Below are 23,644 nucleotides of genomic sequence, written 5' to 3' on the forward strand. Positions count from 1 at the left end.
ACAAGACTTATAGCTCCGGTACGGGAGCCGGGATCGCAGCGCTCAAACCCGGATACGCGGCGACCCGCCCCGGCGCCACCACGGCGCGCTCCGGGCTCCGGCCCGCGCTGGCGGCAGCAGGGCCGTGGCCCGGCGCCCCACCGAGGCGCGGCGCCGCCGGGGAGGCGCCTCCGGCGTCAGGAGGCGAGGCGGGGCCGCAGCGCCCCCTCCACAGGCCGCCAGAGCGGCGGGGAGGGAGGGCGGGAGGCGGGCCCCGCCGGGGGGCCGCGGTTGCTAGGGGCGGGTTGCTAGCAGGGAGAGGAAGCCGGCGGTGGTGCACCGCGGATTGGGCTCCGTGTGCCCCGGGCCGGGGGCGGGTGGGAGCGGGCGGCGGCGTGTTCCGGGCGGAGCGGAGCCACATTGGGCAGCGCCGCGCAGGGTTGTGGGAGAAGGGGCTGTCCTCGCTGCCTCCTCCCTCTCCCGGCCCCTTTCCCCTCCCCCCGCCCGTCCTCCGGCCAAGATGTCTGACATGGAGGATGATTTCATGTGCGATGATGAAGAGGACTACGACCTGGTAGGGTGCGGGGAGGTGCGGGGGGTCAGCGGCGCGGTGCGGCGAGGGGGCCTCGGGGGAGCGGTGCTGCCTCGGCCGGTGCCGGTGCTGGCGCGCCGCGTCCGCCACCCGCCGCAGCAGCAGCCCCGCCGGGTCTGCCCCGGGAGGGAGCACTGACAGGATGAGTTTCCCTCCCGGGGAGGAGGGGTGGTGGCAGCGGGCAGCGGCTGCGAGGGGCGGGTGCTGCTTTCGGAACAGGCCCCGCCGGGCGCCCTGCCACCTTCCCGCGGAAAAAACAGGCCGACTTCGGCCCCGGGAAGTTAGCTAGGCCCCGGGCTGGCCCCCTTGGGCCCAGTGAGCCGGGGTCCCCGTTTGTCTTCCACAGGGGTCAGGGTGAGGGGAGGGCTCCGGCGTGCTGCCTCCCTCCCTCCCTCCCTCCTCCTGCCTCTGGCTGAAGTGTCGGGCACGAAGTAGAGTCGTAAAGTTGTCTGCCCTCCTCCCCACCCGCGGCTGCGAGAGGTCGTTGGGGGTAGATGTCATTCGTGTGCTTGCTTGAGCGTCAAACTGAGGAAAAAGTGGGGGGAAGAAAAAGGGGAGTGAGGAGAAATGGCCATACAGCCTGTTTCTGATGCAACACACCAAGGGTGTACTCATTTTTAACTTTTTACCTTTCTAGTCTTAGTAAGCTTTTTGCCCTTTTTCGTTTGGTGTTGTGTTTTTTTTTTTTAAATTGCAGGGTTTGGGGTTTTTCATGTTATATCTAGTCACATTTTGACATTAGGTTTTGTTCTAAGTTTTACAGTTAAAAAATGCTGCTTGCAGTTAGCAACAGACCAATTTATCAGGGAAAATTGGTAATATAACGGGATTGTTTTGATGTAACGAATCTTCTTTAAATTATTAAAAACAAATTTTTTACAATGAGTAGAACCATCTTGGGGGAGGTTAGTAAACTAAATAGCTGTCGTGTTTGAAACAAAATATGTTTTCTGTGCTGTCTAACTAGTTGTTATTCTATTGGCATCATCTTATATTGGAGCTTGAGGCTTGTTTGTCTGGTTTTTTGCTTTTCTGAACCTTGCATAGGTTTTTAGAACAGAGATATTTAAAAAAAAAAAGCTGTGTATGGTTGAGGTTTGAGAGTCTGTATTTCATTAATTTTGGCTAACCTGTATTTACAGTACTGAAATTTCACTGAAAAACTCCAGACACTTGCTTCTGGAAGACTTGCTTTCTAACAAATTATTTGATAATCATTGCTACTTAAGAATTCACTTAAAAAACTTGTCTGATTTTATTTGAAATAGTTTCTGGGCAGTTTTTGTTATGAGCTGCTCAGAATGGCTGGATGACATTGGATATAGAATAAAAGCATCTGGTTTTGGTTTTGAGTTTTTTAAATTCACGTAAGAGTGCTTATTTGACATGCGTTGTCATCTTAACCTTATGAGCTGCTTGTGTCAGTATTCCAAGAACTGTTAGTGTTCCATGAATGAATTCACAAACTTTTAGAAACAAGTTTTCTGAAGGAAATACTCTGAAGGAAAATATTTTGTTGGTCTGGTTTGTTCCAAAATCAATTTCCATTCATTTTCACTAACACTGAAATGCATGCCCTGATTTAAAATACTGTGTTTATTTTTCCATGTGATACAATCAAAGGAATACTAAACATAGCAGAATTCATGTTAAATCCATAACATGAGAACTGGACATGTAGAGAAACCATTGGAATTGCATTTTTCATTCTATAAATGCAGCTGTCTACATACAAATTTGAGTAAGAGTGCAGCTCTAAGCTCACGATGCATTATGTCTGTTTTCACCAAGAATAATTGTTGGTCTAACGCTTTTTCCTGTGTTTCTTTTTTCTGAAGTACTTTCTTCCTCATTGGAAAAACCTTCCCGAAACTTTTTGCTTGTGGCAAATTTCAGCCCCTGACTGTAGTTACTTTTCCTGGAACATTTTCATTGTCATTAATTACGACTAGCCCAGACCTTTCCAAAATTTAAAAATACTGCTAGTAATAATTAGGAGCATGTTAATTTTTTCTTTTCAGTATGTAACTCCCATTCAAAGCATCAAATAATAGTTAAGCTGTATCTTTAAATAAAACAGATTTTTAAAACTTAATTTGGATTTATAATTGATGGAAACTTCCCCCCCCCCGAATTTAAGAATAAAAATATTCCAGCTAGACTAGTTTCAGCGTTCTTGGACTAACAAACCATGATTGGATGTTGTTTTCAAATGTGCTTGAGACTGTAATTGCAGTGTTCTGCAAAATTGTTTTGGAAAATAGTTAAGGGTCCTGAAGACAGGGCCTAATTTCTTCCTTTTATGATGATGTAAATCTAGTTAAATTAAGAGAAGACTATAAGGGGATGCATGGCTCTCAAGTTCAGTGTAAAGGCTGCTGCAGAAGGGTTTGCAACAAAAAAGTGAGTACAGGACAAAATACTCAGACAAATAGAGAACTGAAAATAAAAGAGCACACATAAGTGTTGGTGAATGTTTTTTGTAATGAATAGGAGGAGAGGCAGTAATTAACGAAACAGTTAATGAAAGAAGAAATAGCTATTTTGTCAAAATACAGTATGGTGCAACTAGATTCAGGTCTCCCAGAGTAGCTACTAGTATAAAAATAGTAGTGGAAAGAAGACTCCCAAAAAAGTTTTTATTTTGTCAGCTTTTATTAGAAGTGATTATGGCTGTTTCTCTTTAAATCTGCTCTTGACCTGCTGATTATGTAGAACCAGTCGGTTACATTTCCTTAAGTATGCAAATGTTTCACGCTTGAACTGAAATGTGAACAGATATTCTGAAGGCCCAGCTCTTTCGCAGCTTCGTCATGGATTTTTGTATAATTAATTACTATGCTGTTAAACAACTGAAGACTACCCACTTTACAGATCATAGTTGACTGTTTCTCCTTAGTTTTTCATTGGGTTCAAAGTCAAGGTTTTGCATGTAAATTACCTCAGCCGCTCCTATAGAAGTTAACTTTATCTGTTGGAGGTCTTGATATCAGGAAAAAATTCCATTTGTATTTGTGGGTGGATGGACCTAGATTCACAATTTGCTAGTAATGTACAGTGACAGCCTTGATTGTAACATGGATTTTTCCACTTTATGCTTCAATGAACAGAATAATGTTTACTGGTCATTATGAAAACCACTCAGTTTTAATTTCTAGTTTGGTACTGTTTGGTGCCTTTTATGATTTCAGTCCAGGTTATTTTTACTAGTTTCAGCTTGAGGGTAGAGAAGGAGAAAGAGGGAAGGACCATTGTAAATTCCATTTTGTTTTCAGTCTCAGACAAAAAGCTATGTTTAGAATTGACTTTGAGACTAAACTCAGTCTTTGTCCAGAAATTGATCCTTCCAGGCACAATGACAACACATTGACAGTTGTTGTAATACATCTACTTGATTTTTTTGGTTTTTGTTTTTAAATAAATAAGGAATTTGTCTGTGGTGTTCTTAATGAGACATCTTATTGTGTTCTGAAATTCAACTTTAAAATTAATCTGGGGGAAAGATGGACAAATCTGTTTGCTGAGCAACTTCTCTCTTTATGTTATGGAGTTGTATTATTTCAGTGACTTCAATAGAAGAGCTGTATACAGTTCCAATGAACAGCCAGCAGTTTGCACCCCAGTGAGATGGCTACAGGTTCATGAGGATTGGCATGGCTCAAATATGGGGAGCATGCCTTCAGATTACTGAGGATTTCCCTCTTCAGGCTGTGTTGATATTAGGATATAGGTAGTCTTACTTTTTATTTCAAGCCATCAGAATGGCAGCTTAGTAAACGTGAATTGGTTCACTCTTTCTTTCCAACAGGGAGAAATATACGCCACTTCAAAAGGAATTTCTATATGTTACCAAACTTGATAAGCAATCTCATCAGTAGGCAGGGAAACTTTCCTACATTATATTGATGCATTTTTAATAGACACAGTTGAAATTTCATGCAGATATTGTCACCTCTCCCCAACTCTTTATGTTTCACATATACGAATACATATATATGAATTCATATTATGTTTCATACGTATGAATCCATATATTCATGAATTCATATATTCAAATGCAAACAAAAAATACATATATATATTGCAAACAAGAATGTGATAATGCTGCAAAAACAGGCATTCAGAACTAGGGAATTACCAAATCAAGCAGATCCACTTTACCCTCTTCTGTTTCTTATGTTTAATTACATTAGTATGTGATTTAAAAAAAAAAAAATCAGTGAGCTTCGCAGAGGATGTAGGATATACTGTTCTCTGAATTAATTACTGTTTCATATTTTATATGGATTCAGTGTGTGTCCTGATATTTTATTTTATGCGTTCTCTTCAGACTCATCTTTAAACACAGAATTAATATATCTGGGGCTTATTTCGCTCATTACCATAATGTCTCAGAAGGAAGTATTGAGACAAAAAGCATGAGAATAATTAGTCAGTAAATTCTTTCCGTCTGAACATTGACAAGTGTCAGTAAGTTCTGTTTTTTTGTTGGGTTTTTTTGAGAGGGAATTGTTTAGCACTCTTCAGAATATAGCTCCCCAGGGTCTGATATGCAGTTGGGTGTTAAACAGAAGTAAATTAGATCTAAGTTGTGCTAAAAACTGGACTTTTAGAAAAAGGATGCACATAACTATAGGAGAGCTGTGTGATAGAGGTAGAAAGAAAAGGCACTTTTCAATACTCTCTACATGTCATAATACTAGTTTTTTCTTTCTGCAGTCTCCTGTCTCATTTCTGTGCATCTTCCAACTTCTACTTAAAAAAAAAACAAACCAAAGGCAGAGCACTGTCTTTCCATGGAACTGTACTGACCCCATTGCAGATCACTGGCTTCACAGACTTATTCCTGGTGTCAGCCCTGGTGTGAGCCAGCCGGCACTAGATGACTCGCAGAGTGAGCGAGTAGGAGCAGAAGAGCAGGAGACCTGGAATGTAGAAAAGAAAACCAGAACTCCCAATGCATGGTTGAGTAGTTGCAGACACAAATCACACTCTTGTTTTTACTCTCACTGTTTGTCTCTGTTCATTTCCTCCTTACTCTTTTGCATTCCAGTCTGATTGCTTTCTTTATATTCATGTGCCTGGATACCAGTGGCAAATGCACATAGAAACTGTTATTTGCTTTTTGTCCTGGTGCCTGGGGGCCAGTGGTCCAGGAAGAGCAAATGCAAAGAAAGTTGTCCTCAGTGCAGGGATGGTGTTCAGTTGGTCACTTTCGGGGCCAGTGCATGTGAGCTATGTGAAAATAGTGCATGTTCATCGTAGATGAAATGTTCAAGAAATTTAGGTGGCAAGCTAACATAATATATTGAGGAGTTATTTTCTTTTTTTTTTTTCTTTTTTTTCAGTTGGCCTCATTTGGGCATTTTTGTGTTGTTTTTTAAAAAACAAACAAACAAACCACCACCCCAACCCACATCACTAGTGCTGTTGCAAAATATCAGGTCTTTGCTCCAAATCCTAGAGTTAACAGACCTCCTAAATGCCATGGTTATGAAACAGAGTTAGCTGAAGTAAAATCAAATTTGTACCACGCTTATTCTCAGAAGCAATTGCACTTCATAGAAAAAGAATGGTTTGAGTCAGCCCAATGGTTGAAATTTGGTAAAATTACTAGCAATTGAAAATTGACAGTAATAAGTATTGTTAACAATGTCCTTGAAGGATAAATTTCTACAGAAATAGAACTCTTTCTATTGTGTTTTTTGTCTGGAAAGTTATCCTCTGTGTAGCTACTTTCCCCCTTTTTTTTTTTTTTTTTTTTTTTTGAAAAAGGTTTGCAAAGTAGGAGTTTGGTTCCTATACAGCTAGTGAATGACACAAAGGCAAGCAAAAGTTTAGATTATCACTCCACTTTCGATGTAGAGGTTAGGGAAGTGCTTTAGGCAAGAGAGGAGACAAGAAAATCAGTGACTAAACAATGGTAGCTTTTCACAAAATATTTATATCTTTGGTTTTGTACATGTTTAACTTTACCAGGTTAATGTGCCACTCTAATCTGCTGGAATACCACAAATCTGCCATTAAATGTCACTGATGTAGTGTTACGGTCTCCAAGTTCATGTACCTTATTCTGTCTGTGAGGAGAGGTGCTGTGCTTCAAGAGTTCTATATAATCTCTCAAGACCACATTGACAAAGGCTCCTGCTACAGTTTTCTGAAACCACGGCTGGTTTTCTTGCCCTCCTTGGTCACCTGCTCCTCTGCCATAGCTCACCAGCCTCAGGATTGCGTCTGTGTAAGCGTTGGCGGGCCTGTTCTCTCAGCCCAAGTGGGATCAGCCGTCATCAAAGACTCATACAGCATAAAATGTTGAATCGCTGCAGTGAACGGGGAAGGGGATACTAGGACCAGAAATGAACAGAGGGGGTTGGGAAGTGCTGGATGCTCTAAACCTGCCTTTGCTGCTGGAAAAACTGCAAATGGATCCGTGCCCTAAAAAGGATGATTAAAGCTGACTGGGGTGAACTATCTTCTGCGTGTGTTCATTTTAGAAGCTGAGGCTTAATGTTTTAAAGCTGTTTGCTAGATGAAATGAATTTTGTGAAAACTTAATATGTAATGTAATAAAGACTTGTAAATTAAATTGGTTCCTTGGTACTAATTTAACTTTTACTAAAATTATTTGAAAGAACTATGTTCCAGGCAGAGTAAGCTACATCAGAGGTTTTATCTCCATTACAGTTGAGCTAACGTGGGAATTTTTCTTCCCCCAAAAAGTGATGTGATAGGAATGGATTGTTTATAACTGACTACATTTAGAACATGCAGATTTTCAATGGAGCAATGCTTAAATAATGTCTTAACTTTTTTAAACTACTTTTTTATTAAAGCTGTATCAGGGGTTTCTAATTTCGTGAGTAATAATAAAAAAACCCACTTGTTTGTTTTGATCCTCTCAGGAAGGGAGAACTAAATGGGTTTCAAAGATCAGTTCTGCATACTCAGACTTCTGTTGTTTTCATTTGTACTGATAGTGTTCATGTCCATTTAAAAAAATCACCAACATCTTAATAAAAAAAATTCTTAGGCATGTTACTTTTTTTACGTCAGCTGGAGCTAAAGTATATCACACAGGTGCTTTTATATCTTGAAGTTATAATTCAGGGTGTTCTTCACTATGTAGAATATTAGGTCTAGATGGTATAATAGAGATTTTTAGAGTTATGTAGAAATTCTTTTTGTAAACCTGATATTCTACCTAATTTTTGTGCACTTTTATTTTGGTACTGCATTGTTTGATGCAACAAACTTTCTACCTAAAAGGGTTGAGTTGGGGAAGTTGTTCAGGCAGGAAGCAGGGATGTTAAAAATGAGGGTGAGGAAAGGTTAGGTGTTTGGTATCTGAATTTACTGTTAAAAGAACTACTCTGTTTTCAGTACTGGGAAAGAAATGCACCTTTTTCTTAGTTTGAACTTTGAGGATACAGCTTCACACTTTTCCTTTCCTCCTTCTTTCCTTTTGCTTTTGGCAAAAGCTGAATGTTCTCACATTTGTATCATACTGCACAGCCATTAAGTCTAAGTATGTCTTTTAAAGTAAGCACCTTACATTATATTTTCTGGAAGTAGGAAAGCCCTATCTCCCTTTGACCTTTGAGTCCATACCAACATCCTAAATTTGATGTGAGGCAAGTAGGCATCAAGTGAAGGAAAAACATAGCTGTGAGAACATAAAACACTACCTTTGATGCATTTCAAAGCGTTCCCATTAGAAAAAAATTATCTGTAGACTTAACACTTGTTCTTTATTAGGTTTTAATATTATTATGAAAATAGCTTTCTGGGATATTTAAGTAGCATTGAGAAAAATGATCTGAAAAAAGGCTTCCTGCGTGAGTCAACATCCAGAATCACTGCCAGAGCTAAGATGAACATTCAGATGTTTCTGGCTTTAGGCTAACAGAGCACATTGCTTCCTAAAAGGAATTAATTTAGTTTGCTTTCCTTTTATCTTTACAAATAGATACCTCTGCCAAAAATATTCCTCATTGTTCAAGTTTAGTATAAACAAGACATCAGCTGATTACACGTATCTTAAATGCTATGTTGTTTAAGCTTTGGCAGCCTGTATCTTCATAAGGTGCCTGATATGCTTACAGCTGTTGACATCATGTGCATGTTCTTGTAGTTGCTCCATCAATGTTGGATCAATAGGGTAAAGAATTTACAAAAACAAGCTAACCAAAATGAACGTCTGCCTAATGAAGTAAGACACTTGCTTCCTGTTTTCTTTGCAGTTTTCAGTATTAAGTTTTATAGTTCTTTGGGAATTCAGAAAACAGGTTTGTGGAATTCACTAGGCTTTTAAGTCCACTGAGTCTCACTAAATACTAATACTTTGTGTGAGTATAAATAAACACATATGTGAGCAACTTGCCTACATGTAACAAATAGAAATATTAGCAGGTTGAAGGATAAATGTCACAAGGACCATGTTTAATAAAATTTGGGCAACTGTAAGCTCCCATGATTAATTTTTCCATTAGAACTTCAGAAAACTTAAACTTTGAAAGATTTGCTTGCATTGTAGGGAAGAGAGAGCTAATTTAAAACTTCTCTTTTATCTCATCTTTTTTTCATTCCTTCCCATGGTTTTGAAGGAATCCATTAACATTAGCACTGTATCAATGAACAGAAGAATAAATGTGCCTGATGAAGTACAGTAAAAGAAGAAATTCCAACTTAAAGAAGGGCACCTGACCATGCATTGTTTATATTGTTACGAGGGAAGGTTACTCTGACAACAGTAATTTTGAGAGTTAAACAGTTCATCTCCTAATAGCTAAGCACTCTGAGAGAAGTTGGCTTGAAAACACAGAGGTGTGAGATATTTTTGACTTGTGTAAACCTGAAATGAAATTATTATTTGAGTTTTGTTAGTGTTTTGTAATTCAGACACGCAACATTGTCCTTCATCAAAAGAAGATGAAATACTTAGGTTGTTTTCATCAGAAAAAAACTCAGAGTACTTTCTTTTTTTTTAATGAAGTAATAATTGGTAGAAGTAAATTCTTCAATTTGTTTGGCACTAGTGTACATGATGGGTAATTATTTGATCAAATTACTGTGCCTATGCCCCACCCCACCCCCTTTGGCAGTATCTTTAGCATTTTCTCAATAATCTCCTGCTTCTCAGCACAGAAGCAGCTGGTGTTATCATCATTATTCTTTTTTTTAACTTCCTTAGACAAGTATGAATCGTTACGGCATAAAAAGGCAGGCATTTTATATCCTCCATTGCTGAATCATCACTTGTGTGGCAGCTCAGCCAGAGTCTTTTCTGTGGCTAGCAAAGGTCATATCATAGAGCGCCTTTTAGAAGACTAGTGGCCGGCATGTTCTCTCCCCCATACAGAAATGACATATGCTATTAGGCATCTGTCCTTAGACAGCAAAATTGGCAGAATTTTAATAATACAGTCTGTACTTGTCATAAAGGCAAAGTTGGTAGAGCTATGAGTTCATCAGTCCAGAAAGAAATCTGTTGACAGGCAAGTGTTGGTGGATGGTGAAGCTGGCCTACTAATGGGAGAGAGATGAAATCATCATAAGAGTCCATACCTGTTACATGCTCTAAAACTGAAGATTTTCTGTTAATATACAAGCATTCTGTCCGTGTCAGTTTGAGCAATATGTCTTACTGTATTTTAGCCATTTTCAGCAGAATATTAGATGTTCTGAACCTTTCTTTTTTTCTCTGATTTTTATTTGTTTTTTCTTTTTTCCTTAAAATGTAGGAATATTCTGAGGACAGCAATTCTGAACCAAATGTGGATCTGGAAAATCAATACTACAATTCCAAAGCTTTGAAGGAAGATGATCCCAAAGCAGCATTAAGCAGTTTTCAGAAGGTTTTCTGTCTTTATATTGTATCTCTTCTTTTTATATTAATTCATATTTAAAAATATTTGCTTACCGTTTGAGTTATTTTCTGGAATTTTAAGAGTGATGTTTATATTTTAACTTACTAATGTGATAAGTTTATCATTGGACAACTTAGACTCCTGGCTGACTGCCTTTCAGGATCATTCTTAGGGAGCATAAATAGGGCATGGAATAGTCCTATTTTATCACAGAACTGAGTTTTTAATCTTCAGGATTTACTAAGTTAATTAAACAGTCCTAATGTGGTTTTATGTGTCAACTATAGAAGCCAGATCCACTCATTTTTTAAAATGAAATGGTGTTTTCCCCAGAGTCTTATGTAACGTATATTAGTTTGCTGTTTGATTCCAAAGCTTTAAATGTATCAATACTAAGTGACACAGAGTTTATCTCCTTCATGTCAGCTTTAAATTTTTAATGTTTGCACTCTGCCACCAGAAAGCAATATTTTAGATGTAACTTTTTAAAGAAAAAATAGATTTTTGCATCTCTTGGCTTATTTATAGTGTGTAACAGTATTCGATACATGACTTAAAAAAACTTTCCAAAATTTTTACTTACAAAACATTCCCTTAACTATGTTACATTAAAGTCTAGAAGCCTTTCTGATATGTGAAGAAACTATAGTAATTCAGAAGTGTAAATTTTTGACTAATTTAGTCAAGGGGTGCATTGAGTCCGTTTTGCAGGGGGTGTTAAAACTCTTTTGTGTATATGTATTTATGAAGTGACGTTAAAGTTTAGTGTTTGATGTTAACAACAAAAAACATCTATGAATAACAGTTCACCCTCACAACATCAGCTAAGTTGTGAAAACTAATAAGATACATACCCCTCACTAACTTTCTCAATAATATCAGGGAGGAGTAAAATTGAAGAACAGGGCAAATTAAAACATTACTTTGTAAGGAACAAAGTGCGGGAAAAGGCATGTATGGGATATGTACCTTTTAAACAAGGTACAAATCAATTTAAGTTTGAATAAAGGTTTTATAAATACTGTTTAAAATATTCTTCTATTTCAGGTTTTGGAGCTCGAAGGTGAAAAAGGAGAATGGGGATTCAAAGCTCTGAAACAGATGATTAAAATAAACTTTAAATTGGTAGGAATTTACAGCTATTACTTGGGAGTAAATGGCATAAATATGTATTTGATCCAGAGATCTTAAGTTATTATCTAATTTATGGCTATGACAACTAAATCTGCCAGAACTTGTCTTTTGCAGCCTTTAATGGCTACTACAGACGTGGCAGGGAAATTATGTGGTTGCAAGTCAAAGGCAAAATGGATGCAAAATAGCTGCTGTAGTCAGCTGATACTCTCTGAAAGCTTGAGGCTCAGTCCCTCCTACCCTGAGGTATCATACCATTGAAACTGGTAATGTTTCTATATATGTGTACTTCACCAGAACAAATCGGTGAAAAATTTATATGCTACATATGCAACCATTCCAAATAGTTGTTTGCAGAAAAGCCAACTCTGTTTTCTTCGCTGAGTATTTTAGATGTCTATTCCGTGCAGTCTTGCTGAAGTTATTCCTGATTCTGCTGCTTATGAATAAAGCCGTGATGTAAAAGTTCCTAACAGCAACAACTACTGCATAGTCTTTCTGTTATGCTTTCTTTTCTGCATGTGTATTTGTAAGATATAACTCAGTTTTTAATCATTAAAACAAAAATTATAATGTAATTTTGTTTTTCTTTTAGACTAACTTTCCTGAAATGATGAACAGATATAAACAGCTATTGACCTACATACGGAGTGCAGTTACAAGGAATTACTCTGAAAAATCCATCAATTCTATTCTTGATTATATCTCTACTTCCAAGCAGGTTAGATCATCATTTCCTTCTTCTTCATGGTTTTCCTTTTTGCATTTTTAACTGTGGGCTTCTTTGTGTATGGTAGTCTGTTGGTTTGGGTTTTTTTGATCTCTATTAGAGAACATTTGCAGTACTCATTTGTTGTTGTATGTTAAAACATATTTCCCACGCTTAATGGATTCTGTCAACACACATAACTCTTCTAAATTTGTCTTTTTTTTCAATATTTACCTGGGATTTCAGCACTAATAAGTAAATTTTCTTTTTTTTTTTTTAGCATAGAAGCTATATACTATAAGTTCCTTCTCAAATGTAATTTGTAATTAAACAATACTTTTCTTTTTTTACTTTGTGGGGAGAAGGGAACCTTTGAAAAACTTTGCAACAAAGTGTTGGTGTCACATACTGCCTGTCTTTGAGTGTACTGTGCAAGATAGGTACATGTTCATAGATACACAGCCCAGCTCCTTTTCTTTTGTGTTGTAGAAGCTTTACAGAGAGTAGAAAGCTCCCCTAACTGACTACCTGGAAGTAGCACCTGCATATGGAGGATCACTGGTCTTTAGTGATGACTCCTCTGTCATTATCACAATCCTTCCTGTCCTGTCACTCATAGAAAATTAAAGTTTAATAGATGAATGATGGTTTACTCTTAAGGTCTGAAGGATTGTCTTAGACTATACCTTGTTGGCAGAGTGTATTTGGTCTAAATGCAGTTGGAGCATTTAGAGGGACTAAATGCTGGAGGGACTGGAGGGACAATCTGGAACTCTTAACTTGGGGTACAGCCACAGATCTGTTATCCCCAAAAGAACAGTGACCATAAACAATACTAATGCATTCTCTGTAGAACCTTTGTTAAAGGTCACACTCAGCACTTTGATTTCCATTTTGGATGTTGTATTTTTGGGTTTTATGCAAAGAAACAGTTTGATGTGCTCAAGAGCTTTCTTTCACGCAGCATTGATAGTATAGAAAGGAGAAAGCATATTTTCCTTTGACCATTTCCCTCTCTTTGTAAATCGTATTTTCTTTTTGATATGTAAATTATTTTTGTTTTTCTTCTTTTAAGTAGGAGCAATGTTGCCTATTAGTATTTGTCTTACACAACATAAGAATTTTATTACTTGGTTATATAAGATGGGCTTGTATAAGGTGGCTTTTATTTTTCACTAGCATGATAGATGGTTGCAAATCTTAAAATGTGAATACTTTTTAATTATATCTATTTTGTATAAGAAAAGCAAGTGTACTTAGTTTTGTTACTTTAGAAGCTCTTTACAATTTAAAAGCAGACATTCAATAAGATGCAGATACCTTTCTTATTTTGAAGTTCAAGCATGCACTTTTAGTTTGTTCAGATTGACTTATATTAACAGGTACAAATTTGCTGTTTACAATTATAGAATTCTGATTTTTTATGTCAGATGGATTTGCTTCAGGAATTCTACGAAACAACACTTGAAGCTCTGAAAGATGCTAAGAATGATAGATTGTGGTTTAAGACAAACACAAAGGTAAAATATATAACTTACTGTTTTTTGCCTTTTTTTGTGATACCTTCAGCTAACTCTTATAAATGATAATTGTGAAATCTTAATAGACCTTAGTACTTCAGCTTTTTTTTCATTACAGCTTGGCAAATTATATTTAGAACGAGAAGAATATGGAAAGTTACAAAAAATTTTGCGTCAGCTGCATCAGTCATGCCAGGTACCTTTATATTCTAAATCACTGTAGCTTAGTAAACAACATTTTTTTGTTTGGTTGGTTTGTTTTTTTTTTTTTACATCTGTCGTTGGCCTTTGAGGCATGTTGCTGAGCTTTAGTACAAAGGGAAGAAATACTGTGCGCGCTTTAATTTGTTATCTGTTTGATAATGTGAACAAAAAATAAGTGTTTTATTCCTTGCTTAAAGGTGATTTTTTTTTTTAATTATTCACAACTGCTGATTAAGTTTCCTTTTAGTCAGGTGCAAGGATGAGAAGCACATATGAATAATCTATAATGCATAGACATTTATTTTAAAATGTAGTGAAGATTCCAAGTGAGCTTTACTCAAAACTGGAAGTACAGTTGCTACTTTCTCATTTGGAAGGGGGAAAAAAAATTAACCATGCAGCCTGGTGTGCTTGTTTGTGTCCCCTTTTCTTCCTCTAGCATGGAAAATGGGTTACAAGTATCTGGGAAATGGTTCTGTTATAGGCAGCAGAAGAGTTGTATGTATTATATATACGTAGGTGTGTCAGTCATTGCATTTATGTACTGAGAGTGTGATTTAAGGAAAGTGGAAAAGAATAAAGGGCAAAGTTCTGAAAGTTGTTATAAGGAAAACATTTAATTAAACAAAAATGCTGACTTTTTAACTAACGGGCTTCAAAACTTGGCCTGTGATAAGTTCTTTGAGTATTATGTTTTGTGTTATTAGTTATATCAAAATTTTAAAGTTTTAGGAATATCCTTATTTCTGACAGGAAATTACTGAGAGTATTTGGTAATCAGTTCTTTACTAGTATAAAACTGAAATCACTGTTCTCTTAAAATTTCACAGTATTTATTACTTAATCTATCCTAGACTGATGATGGGGAAGATGATCTAAAAAAAGGTACTCAACTATTGGAAATCTATGCTTTGGAAATTCAAATGTATACAGCACAGAAAAATAACAAAAAACTTAAAGCACTATATGAACAGTCATTGCACATCAAGTCAGCCATTCCTCATCCACTGATCATGGGAGTTATCAGAGGCAAGTTAATCTTGAATTTTTCATTTAACTTCTGTTGCATAGATTAGTTTTATGAAAATCTGATAATTAATGTGTTTTCCAGTTCCAACTATAAAGACAGAGGATCTTGTAGATTCAGAGGCAGACAAACCATATGTGAATAAAGGACTACAAATGCAGTGGCTACAGTCTCATCATTTAATGTTTGCCTCCTGTAGGACTTGTTCTGGTGCCTAAGTACCAGATGCACTGGTCAGAAGGGCAGGACAGTTGGCTATATATACTGTAGGAGTGAAGCAATAGAAGAACAAGAGGAAGACTTGAGCTGTTTGACACAATAGCAGGCAACAAAGGATAAATGCAAAGGCATTTACAAAGGATAAAAACAAAGGCTTGACAGGACTGGTAGTGGAAGGGACTGCTATTTCTGCAATCCCCTTTTGTAAATTTGTGCTTGATGTCTCACCTCACTAGAATTCATCAGGAACTGAAGGGCTTTACGATGTGTTTGAAAATATTATTTATTATCTGTAATGATGAGTTATAATGGAAACATGCTGTGTGTCTTGAAAAAAACTTTTTCCAGAACACTGTTGTGCCTTCCCTCTTCCCCTGGTGTAGGCACTTACAATCAGGCAGCAGCAGGTACTCAAGAAATAAAAGGACATATAGAGTATTTCTCAATTTTTCTGTGTGGTTTTGCTCAATAGATTGGGAAAATTCCATAAATATAGGAATTCCGTTGCCTTTGAAATGGAGATAAATTCCATTATAGTTTTTACAGTATTTTAACGTCAGGTTAAATAATTATTGGCTGTGAGGATTAGTGTTCTTTTAGATTTATGGTGCGGGTTGGGTTTTGTTTTTTCTTTGGAATGGGTTCATTCAAATGGCAATGCTGTATGCGAAGGCCCTAATGCTTTTTTTTTCTCCCCTAGCGATTTCAGAGAATGAAAAGACTCCTGAAAATATTTCAGTAATCTATTTAGAAATAGCGTGGAACTTCTGAGTACAATTATTGTAGTCAGCAACAAGCACGCAGTGTTCCTTTTCTCGTCATCTGTGTTTTCTTTTCAGAATGCGGAGGCAAAATGCACTTAAGAGAAGGAGAGTTTGAAAAGGCACATACTGATTTTTTTGAAGCATTCAAGAATTATGATGAATCAGGGAGCCCCAGAAGAACTACTTGCTTAAAATACTTGGTCTTAGCAAACATGCTCATGAAATCTGGAATAAATCCATTTGACTCTCAGGAGGTATTCCACCCCCCACCCCCCCCCACCCCCCAATAGATAGGGAAATTACCCAAAAGACAAAAATGGAAAAAAATATTTAAAGCCTAAACATGCATATTGTGCTTTCTGTTCTGTGTAGGCTAAACCATACAAAAATGATCCAGAGATTCTAGCAATGACGAATTTAGTAAGGTAAGATTTTAGTTTTTCTGGAGAAGAGAACAAAAAATAAAAAGATGTAGTGTCCAAACCAGAACTGGAATATTTTTAGAGGTGGGTGGTTTTTCTCTGCACAACTAACACAGTTATTTCATAAATATTGGGCAAATATTTGTAGACTGTTTTTTTTTCTTAAGAAACTTTTATTTAGTATGACATACCAAAGTATTTATACTGTACCAGGTAGGAGTACAGAAACATGCTGTTATCTTCTACTATGCTGAATTTCTTATGCAGTGGCAAAAACCTCATTTCTTCCCTTAAATAAAATTGTCCCACCTTGTCTGCAACTGGTCTTAGGGTTTGGTTGATTATATATGAGAAACTGAGACCATTGACATCTCATAGCAAAGCCAGTAGAATAATTGGATGCATGGATATGTCATGATTACTAAAGGAGTTTCATAATTTAGGAATATGAAACTGAACTCTGAAGTGATCTCCCCTATCCTTCAAACATATGTGAAAATCAAAAGTATGCTTTATTACCTCTTAGAGGCAACTGTGATGTGAGGACTTTTAGGGTATTAAGATCATCAGGCAAAATAAATTGAACTGAGGCAGTTTTTGTATACTGTGCTGTGAAGCTAAGCTGTTCCATCCGCTCTATCCTGCCTTTGCTTTATCAAGTAAAAAAAACGAACAATGCATAGGAAAACTTTTCCCACCTTTTCGTTACGTAAGAACGAAAGGTGGGAAAACACATTTTGAAATACACAGTTGATCTCATGTTGGAACAAACCTTGCTCTGATACTGCTATGGTGCTGCACCATTGTATGCATACAAATTGTTTCTGAAAGTGAGGATGTTCATCCATTATTGAAATAATGATGAATAAATGATTTGGCAGTTTATTAAGGGACTATTTCCAATAATTCCACTTTAGACATGTCTTTTCTACTTCACTGTCATAGTTTCATGTGAATTTGAGGCAGAAGGAACTCTAGATGGCCTTACCCAATCTGATTTTATTCATGTTCCTAATTTATATCTTTTTTATCTTGACACTTGAGTATAATTGCTTCTTTAAAATTAATAATGCAATTAAAGCAGCATAGATAAGAAATACGCAGAAGATAAAATCAATTCCAAATATTACAATTATGTTTTTAATTCTTCCTATAATCTACATTGAGAACTTGAATGTTTTACATGCGGTAAAAAGAGACTTCTGGAATAAACAATAAAATATACTTAACTGACATTCTTTTTAATTATGAAGTAAAATTTACTGGTTTCATGTGATATAGTCCATTCCACTCATATAACTCCATTTATAAACTCCTCAAGTTCCACCTTAAATTTAACTGGCCTTTTTCTTGCCCATTTTACTGGTAACAAAGGATGACTTTTTGACCAGTTTAAAAACAATTTGAAAATGTACAGAGACTATGAAGGAAAAAGAGATGACATTTTTTAAATGTTTGATGTTAGTATTAAACAGAAATTGGCAGCATGTATTGAACACTATGTCTTTCAGGTTAAATATTAATAGCCTGTAGCTTAATGTAACTAAATTACTGTGTAAGTTTGATTGGTTAGTAGATAGTCCCTATTACAGCTGACTGTTCCTGTAAGAAAAGATGATAGATTTGAATTGTAAAACCATTATATTTCAAGAAAAAGGTCTTGTTTAGTGGTTACAGCTCTTACCTTTAAATGATGCTGTGGCGCCACTGCTGAACAATAGGTGTCTAAACCCACCTTCTTTTTGTAATCCTTTCTCAGATAACAAGATTGACTAGTTGAACAATATATATACTAAAAATAAGCTATAAATAAAAATCTAAAAAGTAATATTATGACACAGTTACTGATGGTTCATCCTGGAAGTCAGGATTTCTTCCATATTCCAGTATTTTTAGAATTCAGCTTAAGATGGACATTCTAGAAACAGCAACAACCTTCTAGACTCTTTTTAGCTCTTATTTGTTCCATAAAGTATGGCTTCATGAAGCCAAATTTCAAGTAATGATACTTTTCAAAATTGGCTATTTTTAGCATCTAGGCTTTTTTAAAGAATAACTTCTTAAAGTACAAAAGTTTCAAAAAACTAGAGTGCATTTGCGGAATAACTAAATGTTCATACTAAACTTTTGTAAATGCTACTAAAATTGAAATAGGAGAAAGGTCATTTCTGTTGCATCTCACCTTGAAATAGTTTTTCCTTATAAAGATTCTGAATATAATTATTTGCCACCAACACTTAATACAGATTTTTTTTTTTTTTTTTAGAAGATGTAGAGCAAAGTCTTATGGGTCTGTTTAACTTTTTAAAATAATAATTCAGTCTTGTTTTTTCTGAAGTGCCTATCAGAATAACGACATCACTGAATTTGAGAAGATTCTGAAAACAAATCACAGCAACATCATGGACGATCCCTTCATAAGGGAGCACATTGAAGGTATTTTTGCAGGCTATCTTAATCCTTTTTTTTTTTCCTTCACTACTTGGTAAGCTCCCCCCCCCCCGTTTATTTTTCTTCTTGAGAGAATGAGAGTTCTTTTCAATTACTTGTGGACGATTCCCTTACTGTTTCCAAGTTCTTTAGAAGTTGGTCAAGGCCAACATGCATCCAGGCACGTAGAATGACTGCAAGGAATTGCAGGAATGATGAAGAAAGTTCTAGCAAGAATGGATAGTTTATGACAATATCTACGGTGGTGTTAGGCACTGAATATTTTTTCCATTGGAAGGATTAAATGAGGGCAACCCTTACTTGTAAAGGTTGTTTGTGTCAGTCTCAACAGTTAGATGTTTGCTAGTTTATAAGGTTAATTTTCTGCTTCAGATTAAAGATTAAATATATAGATAATGTAATGAAGGTTGCATTAATAAATGTGTAGTAATAAAATATGTAACAAGATACATAATTCTAATGTATATGTTGAAAACAATGTTTGGATTTGTAGTACCTATACCTAATAAAATAGGGGAAGACACTAACACGTGCCCATCCATTTGAGTAACATCACAAAATAAAGTTACACCCTGCGTTGGTCATGTATCTGAAAATTTAAAAGTCTCTTCACTTGAATATAGTGTCTAGTTTTTCCGATAACTACTGTTTTCATCAAGAGTAGGCCCTACTGTGGCATTGCAAGATCATTTAGCTGGATAGTTACATAAAAGAAAAGAATTAAATCCAGAGACCTGGTTTTCTTACACTTCTTGTTTGTAAAAGAGAACATGGCAAACAGCAGGGGAAACTAAATATAACCCCTTTACTGCTGTTACATGACGACTACTGGTAAGCTTCAAAGTCTTGTAGGGAGACTCTAAGATTAGAGAGATGGATGCTTAAGGAAGAAAGTATGACAGAACTGGAAGGCAAGAGGAGGAGGACAGTTGAATCAAAGGATTGAAGAGAATTTGAGTTTCACCCCTTATCACTAGCAGACTATTATCATATATCCAGGGGAAAAAAAGATACTCTCATCTTTTTCACTCTGTAGTGATACAGAATGTGTGTTTGTGGTTATAATGTTTACATACCTTGCCTCATTGTTTTAATCTCCTTAGTTTTATTGAGATACATAATTTGGTCTTCAGTATTATTTTTCCGTATATAAACAGTCCTTGTGTAACTAGTTAGGTAAAAATGGATCTAGCTCTTTTTCTGTTAATTTACAATTGTAATTGATGCTTTCATTTAACCCAGATTTTCTTTAGTAATGTAAAAATTTCTAAAACAATGGCTGCACTATCTTCTCTAAGAAAAATTAGCCACTTCATGCAGACTCTGTTTTATACTTCTTCAGTTCCTCATCATAATTATACCATTAGGCCCTGATCTTTTAACTTAAAATGTTACGTTTTACTTAACATTTAAGTTTAACTTCATTCCCCATGAAGTTAAATGCACGCAGACTTAAGTTTCAGAGCCTTAAGAATACCTCTTTTCACTTTTGTACAAGGCAAGCATTCTAGCCATAAGTTAGAGGGGCAGACATACCATGCAATAATCTGTATGACTTATCCAGTTAGTTTGAATAATTTAAATTGTTACCAGGGTCTATGTTGCTCCATGTTTAAACAGTTTTCAACTCTATCTGTCCATCTTCAGAGTTACATATTGCCTGGATCCCTGGAAAAAGAGGTCTCTTTATTTTGCTGTGCTTCCCCACCTCAATTAATCAGTACCTTAAGATCATGGTATTTAGGGTATCTTCCTATATGGAGCTGTATTGCATCTTTATTTCAGTACATTTATTTTTTTCTTCTCTTACAGAGCTTTTGCGAAACATCAGAACACAAGTGCTTATAAAATTAATTAAGCCTTACACAAGAATACATATTCCTTTTATTTCTAAGGTATGTGTCAGTGGAGCCTTGCATTTGCTTAAGTAAATGATTAATTATGAATAAAAGCTCTTAAATAAATGCAGTGCTTCCAGAAATAGAATATCTAAAATATAATCAAAACCATAAAGTAGTACTGATACACTGCTGGCAGCTTTGCGGTACAAAAATATAAATTTCAAGTGTCGTCCAAATGCCTCTTATAATATGTACTATGATATACTTCTGAAATATTCAATTACCATATTCTACTTGGTGTAGAAAAGCACTTTTCTGAAGAGAAATAGAAAAAGTGAAATTTGTATAATTCAGAATGTAATTATGAACATAAATTTTATGAACTTAAAAATCCAAATGTTAATTCCTTTTGTTCAAAAGATATCTTCAAATGTGTGTGTTGTAAGAGTTACAGAACTGTGGTAATAGAACAAACCGACTATAATACTAGAATCACTGATTTAATTCCCTAATCTGGAAAGAACAAAATCAAAACCCAACAACAATAGATGGCTATTTCTATCTCCTGTGAGTCTGTGAACTTTCTTGCAAAAATTCACAGCATTCCAAAATATATCATGAAGTATTAGAGATGTGTATTTTTAATGCTTAAATTCTCTTTACAACTCTGTATGCTTTTTTTTTTAAGCTAGCCTTACATTTGTAGAACTTGCTTGAGCCAGAAGATGCAATTAGCCCCTTAAATGGTTTTGAGTACAGATCCATTCTTTTCTGATAATTATTGTCTTATTTTATTTACTGGGGGGTTTTGTGGGTTTGGGTTTATTTTTTTTTTCAGTAAGTTAGCAAAGGAACTCATTTCTGGAGCTTCCAAAAATTTTGCTTTAGCCTCTTCAGCCTTCTCTGAGAGGTTACTGATTTCTTGATCATTGGCCTTATGTACTTTGGGTGGAGTTCTTTTGCTTGATAGGTCATTATTGAATTGATACTTTTTAACAGTAAGGAACAGAAATGAAACCAAATTCTGTGTATTAAAATAAAAATTGGAAGGATTTAATGCTGCAAAACAGTAGCATCATGAGTTTTCTCTTTCTTTTAGGAGTTAAACATAGATGTAGCTGATGTGGAAAGCTTGCTTGTGCAGTGCATATTGGATAAGTATGTACTCTTATTCTTGATTACTGGTCTTTAATTACTTTAAAATAATCAAAGTATACAAGAAGCAACAAAACAATATTTTTGTGCATTGTGACAATACTGGTTGATTCTAGAACTGAAAGGTGACGATGCTGGCTTTGTTTGGATTTGCTTGGTTTATGAGCGGTAAAGTGTATTTGTAAGATGTGAGCCAAGAAAATTATAAAGATTGAGTGGCATAATTTTATTTTAATTTTGAATTACATAATAAATTAATTGAATTGTTATGAAAATTATTATTCTGAGTAATTGCTGCTTATACCCATGTATATTTTTAAGTACATTTTCAAGTCAACAGATTAGTGGTCTGCTCTCTTTGACTGGAAAAACTTAACTACAATTTATAAAATTTCTTTTGGAGGGTAACTTGTTATATCTACTAGGAAAATATAATCCATACCTGTGTTTATATTTTCATTTCTTTTTACATAAATCTGCATATTTCATGATTCCTTGTCTTTCAAGAACTCTTTGCCTCATGTTGCTTCAGACTTTATATGTGGGTCATAGCTAGGGAGATAATATATGCATTGCCCAATGAATTAGTTCATTTGATTTCCAGTCATGATGACAACTAAATAAGCAGTACTACCCAGGAAAATATATTATAAAAGTGCTGAATTCTGAAATGGACTTTGTGTCTCTCTTGTATAAGACCACCTCTTATTTTACCTCTGATTTATTGGTAGCGCCTATTTCTATGTGCATTTGTGATTTATAGTTATTTATTTATTTACTTCTAGCACTATACATGGCCGAATTGATCAAGTCAACCAGCTCCTAGAACTGGATCATCAGAAGAGAGGTGGTGCACGGTATACTGCGTTAGATAAATGGACCAACCAACTAAATTCTCTCAACCAGGCTGTAGTCAGCAAGCTGGCCTAACAGAAACCAAGCTTTTACAAACGTACTTAAGGCAACAGTGCAGTGATGTAAACCTTAAAAGAACTGGGAATGGCAAAACTACTGTCGGTTGGTGTGCCCTGAAATTATTGGAGTTATGGCAGAAGTGCTTTTTTGATCAGCTGGTTTGTGTTTTGCTGCTGCATTTATCCCAAGAAAAAAACAGCTTTAATCTCCAGAAGAAAACCAAAATGCCACGGGATTTATGCTGTATTGACATCTTGCCCTAAACATACAACATCCTAGTAATTTGTCAAAGGGCAGTTAATGACCAGAGAGAAGATTTTTGTCATGATTTTAAATACACTGACACGTTACTGTTGGTTAAATTTAAACATGTTTTACCTGCAGAAATTCTCTCACAGAAATAACCTGCAATAACTTGAAATGCATACCCTTTTGAACACTTCCTTTTCTCATGTATAAATTGAAATGTTTGCTGCATTTTGCAAAATGTCAATTCTCCAAAAATGTGTCCGTATATTTCTGTACCTGCAGTGTAGTAAAGGTTTAGAAGAAACCCCATAATTATAGTGGCATACTGTCACTTAGGTTTCAAGCAGCAAAATAAACAGTGCAGTTCAGAAATTGTACAGTTTGTTTCTTGATGTGCTTTCATTATACTTGATTTTTACTTTTGTTATTTTTAAAAGAAAATAGGTATTACTTCATCCTCACATCACTTATGAAGGACAATATGGAGATTTTAAGTCTAAACTTTGGTATGTGTGCTGTGGATTTTTCTTTTTTTCTTTTTTTTTTCCCTTGACATAGTTAAACGTAAATACTAAAGAGTTTAAAAGCTGACATTTA

The 23,644-nt window shown here is 36.1% G+C and overlaps 1 protein-coding gene across 2 annotated transcripts; it reads left to right on the forward strand.

Annotated features, from left to right (window-relative positions):
- Window positions 1-318: 318 nt before the first annotated feature.
- Window positions 319-23,424, forward strand: COPS2 (COP9 signalosome subunit 2). 2 transcript variants are annotated; one of them, XM_072870270.1, is made up of 13 exons: window positions 319-553; window positions 10,312-10,425; window positions 11,485-11,562; window positions 12,167-12,292; window positions 13,690-13,800; window positions 13,919-13,996; window positions 14,859-15,033; window positions 16,090-16,268; window positions 16,387-16,439; window positions 18,775-18,872; window positions 20,700-20,782; window positions 21,828-21,886; window positions 22,669-23,424. In XM_072870270.1, the coding sequence occupies exons 1-13, from the start codon at window positions 500-502 to the stop codon at window positions 22,811-22,813; spliced, it is 1,353 nt and encodes a 450-aa protein (XP_072726371.1). In that variant the 5' UTR covers window positions 319-499; the 3' UTR covers window positions 22,814-23,424. The 2 variants fall into 2 exon arrangements, with proteins under 2 accessions (XP_072726371.1, XP_072726372.1); XM_072870271.1 differs by having other exon boundaries at window positions 321-553; window positions 13,711-13,800.
- Window positions 23,425-23,644: the final 220 nt, after the last annotated feature.

The sequence above is a fragment of the Ciconia boyciana genome, chromosome 8 (assembly GCF_034638445.1).
Source record: "Ciconia boyciana chromosome 8, ASM3463844v1, whole genome shotgun sequence".
In the NCBI taxonomy this organism is placed as follows: Eukaryota; Metazoa; Chordata; class Aves; order Ciconiiformes; family Ciconiidae; genus Ciconia; species Ciconia boyciana.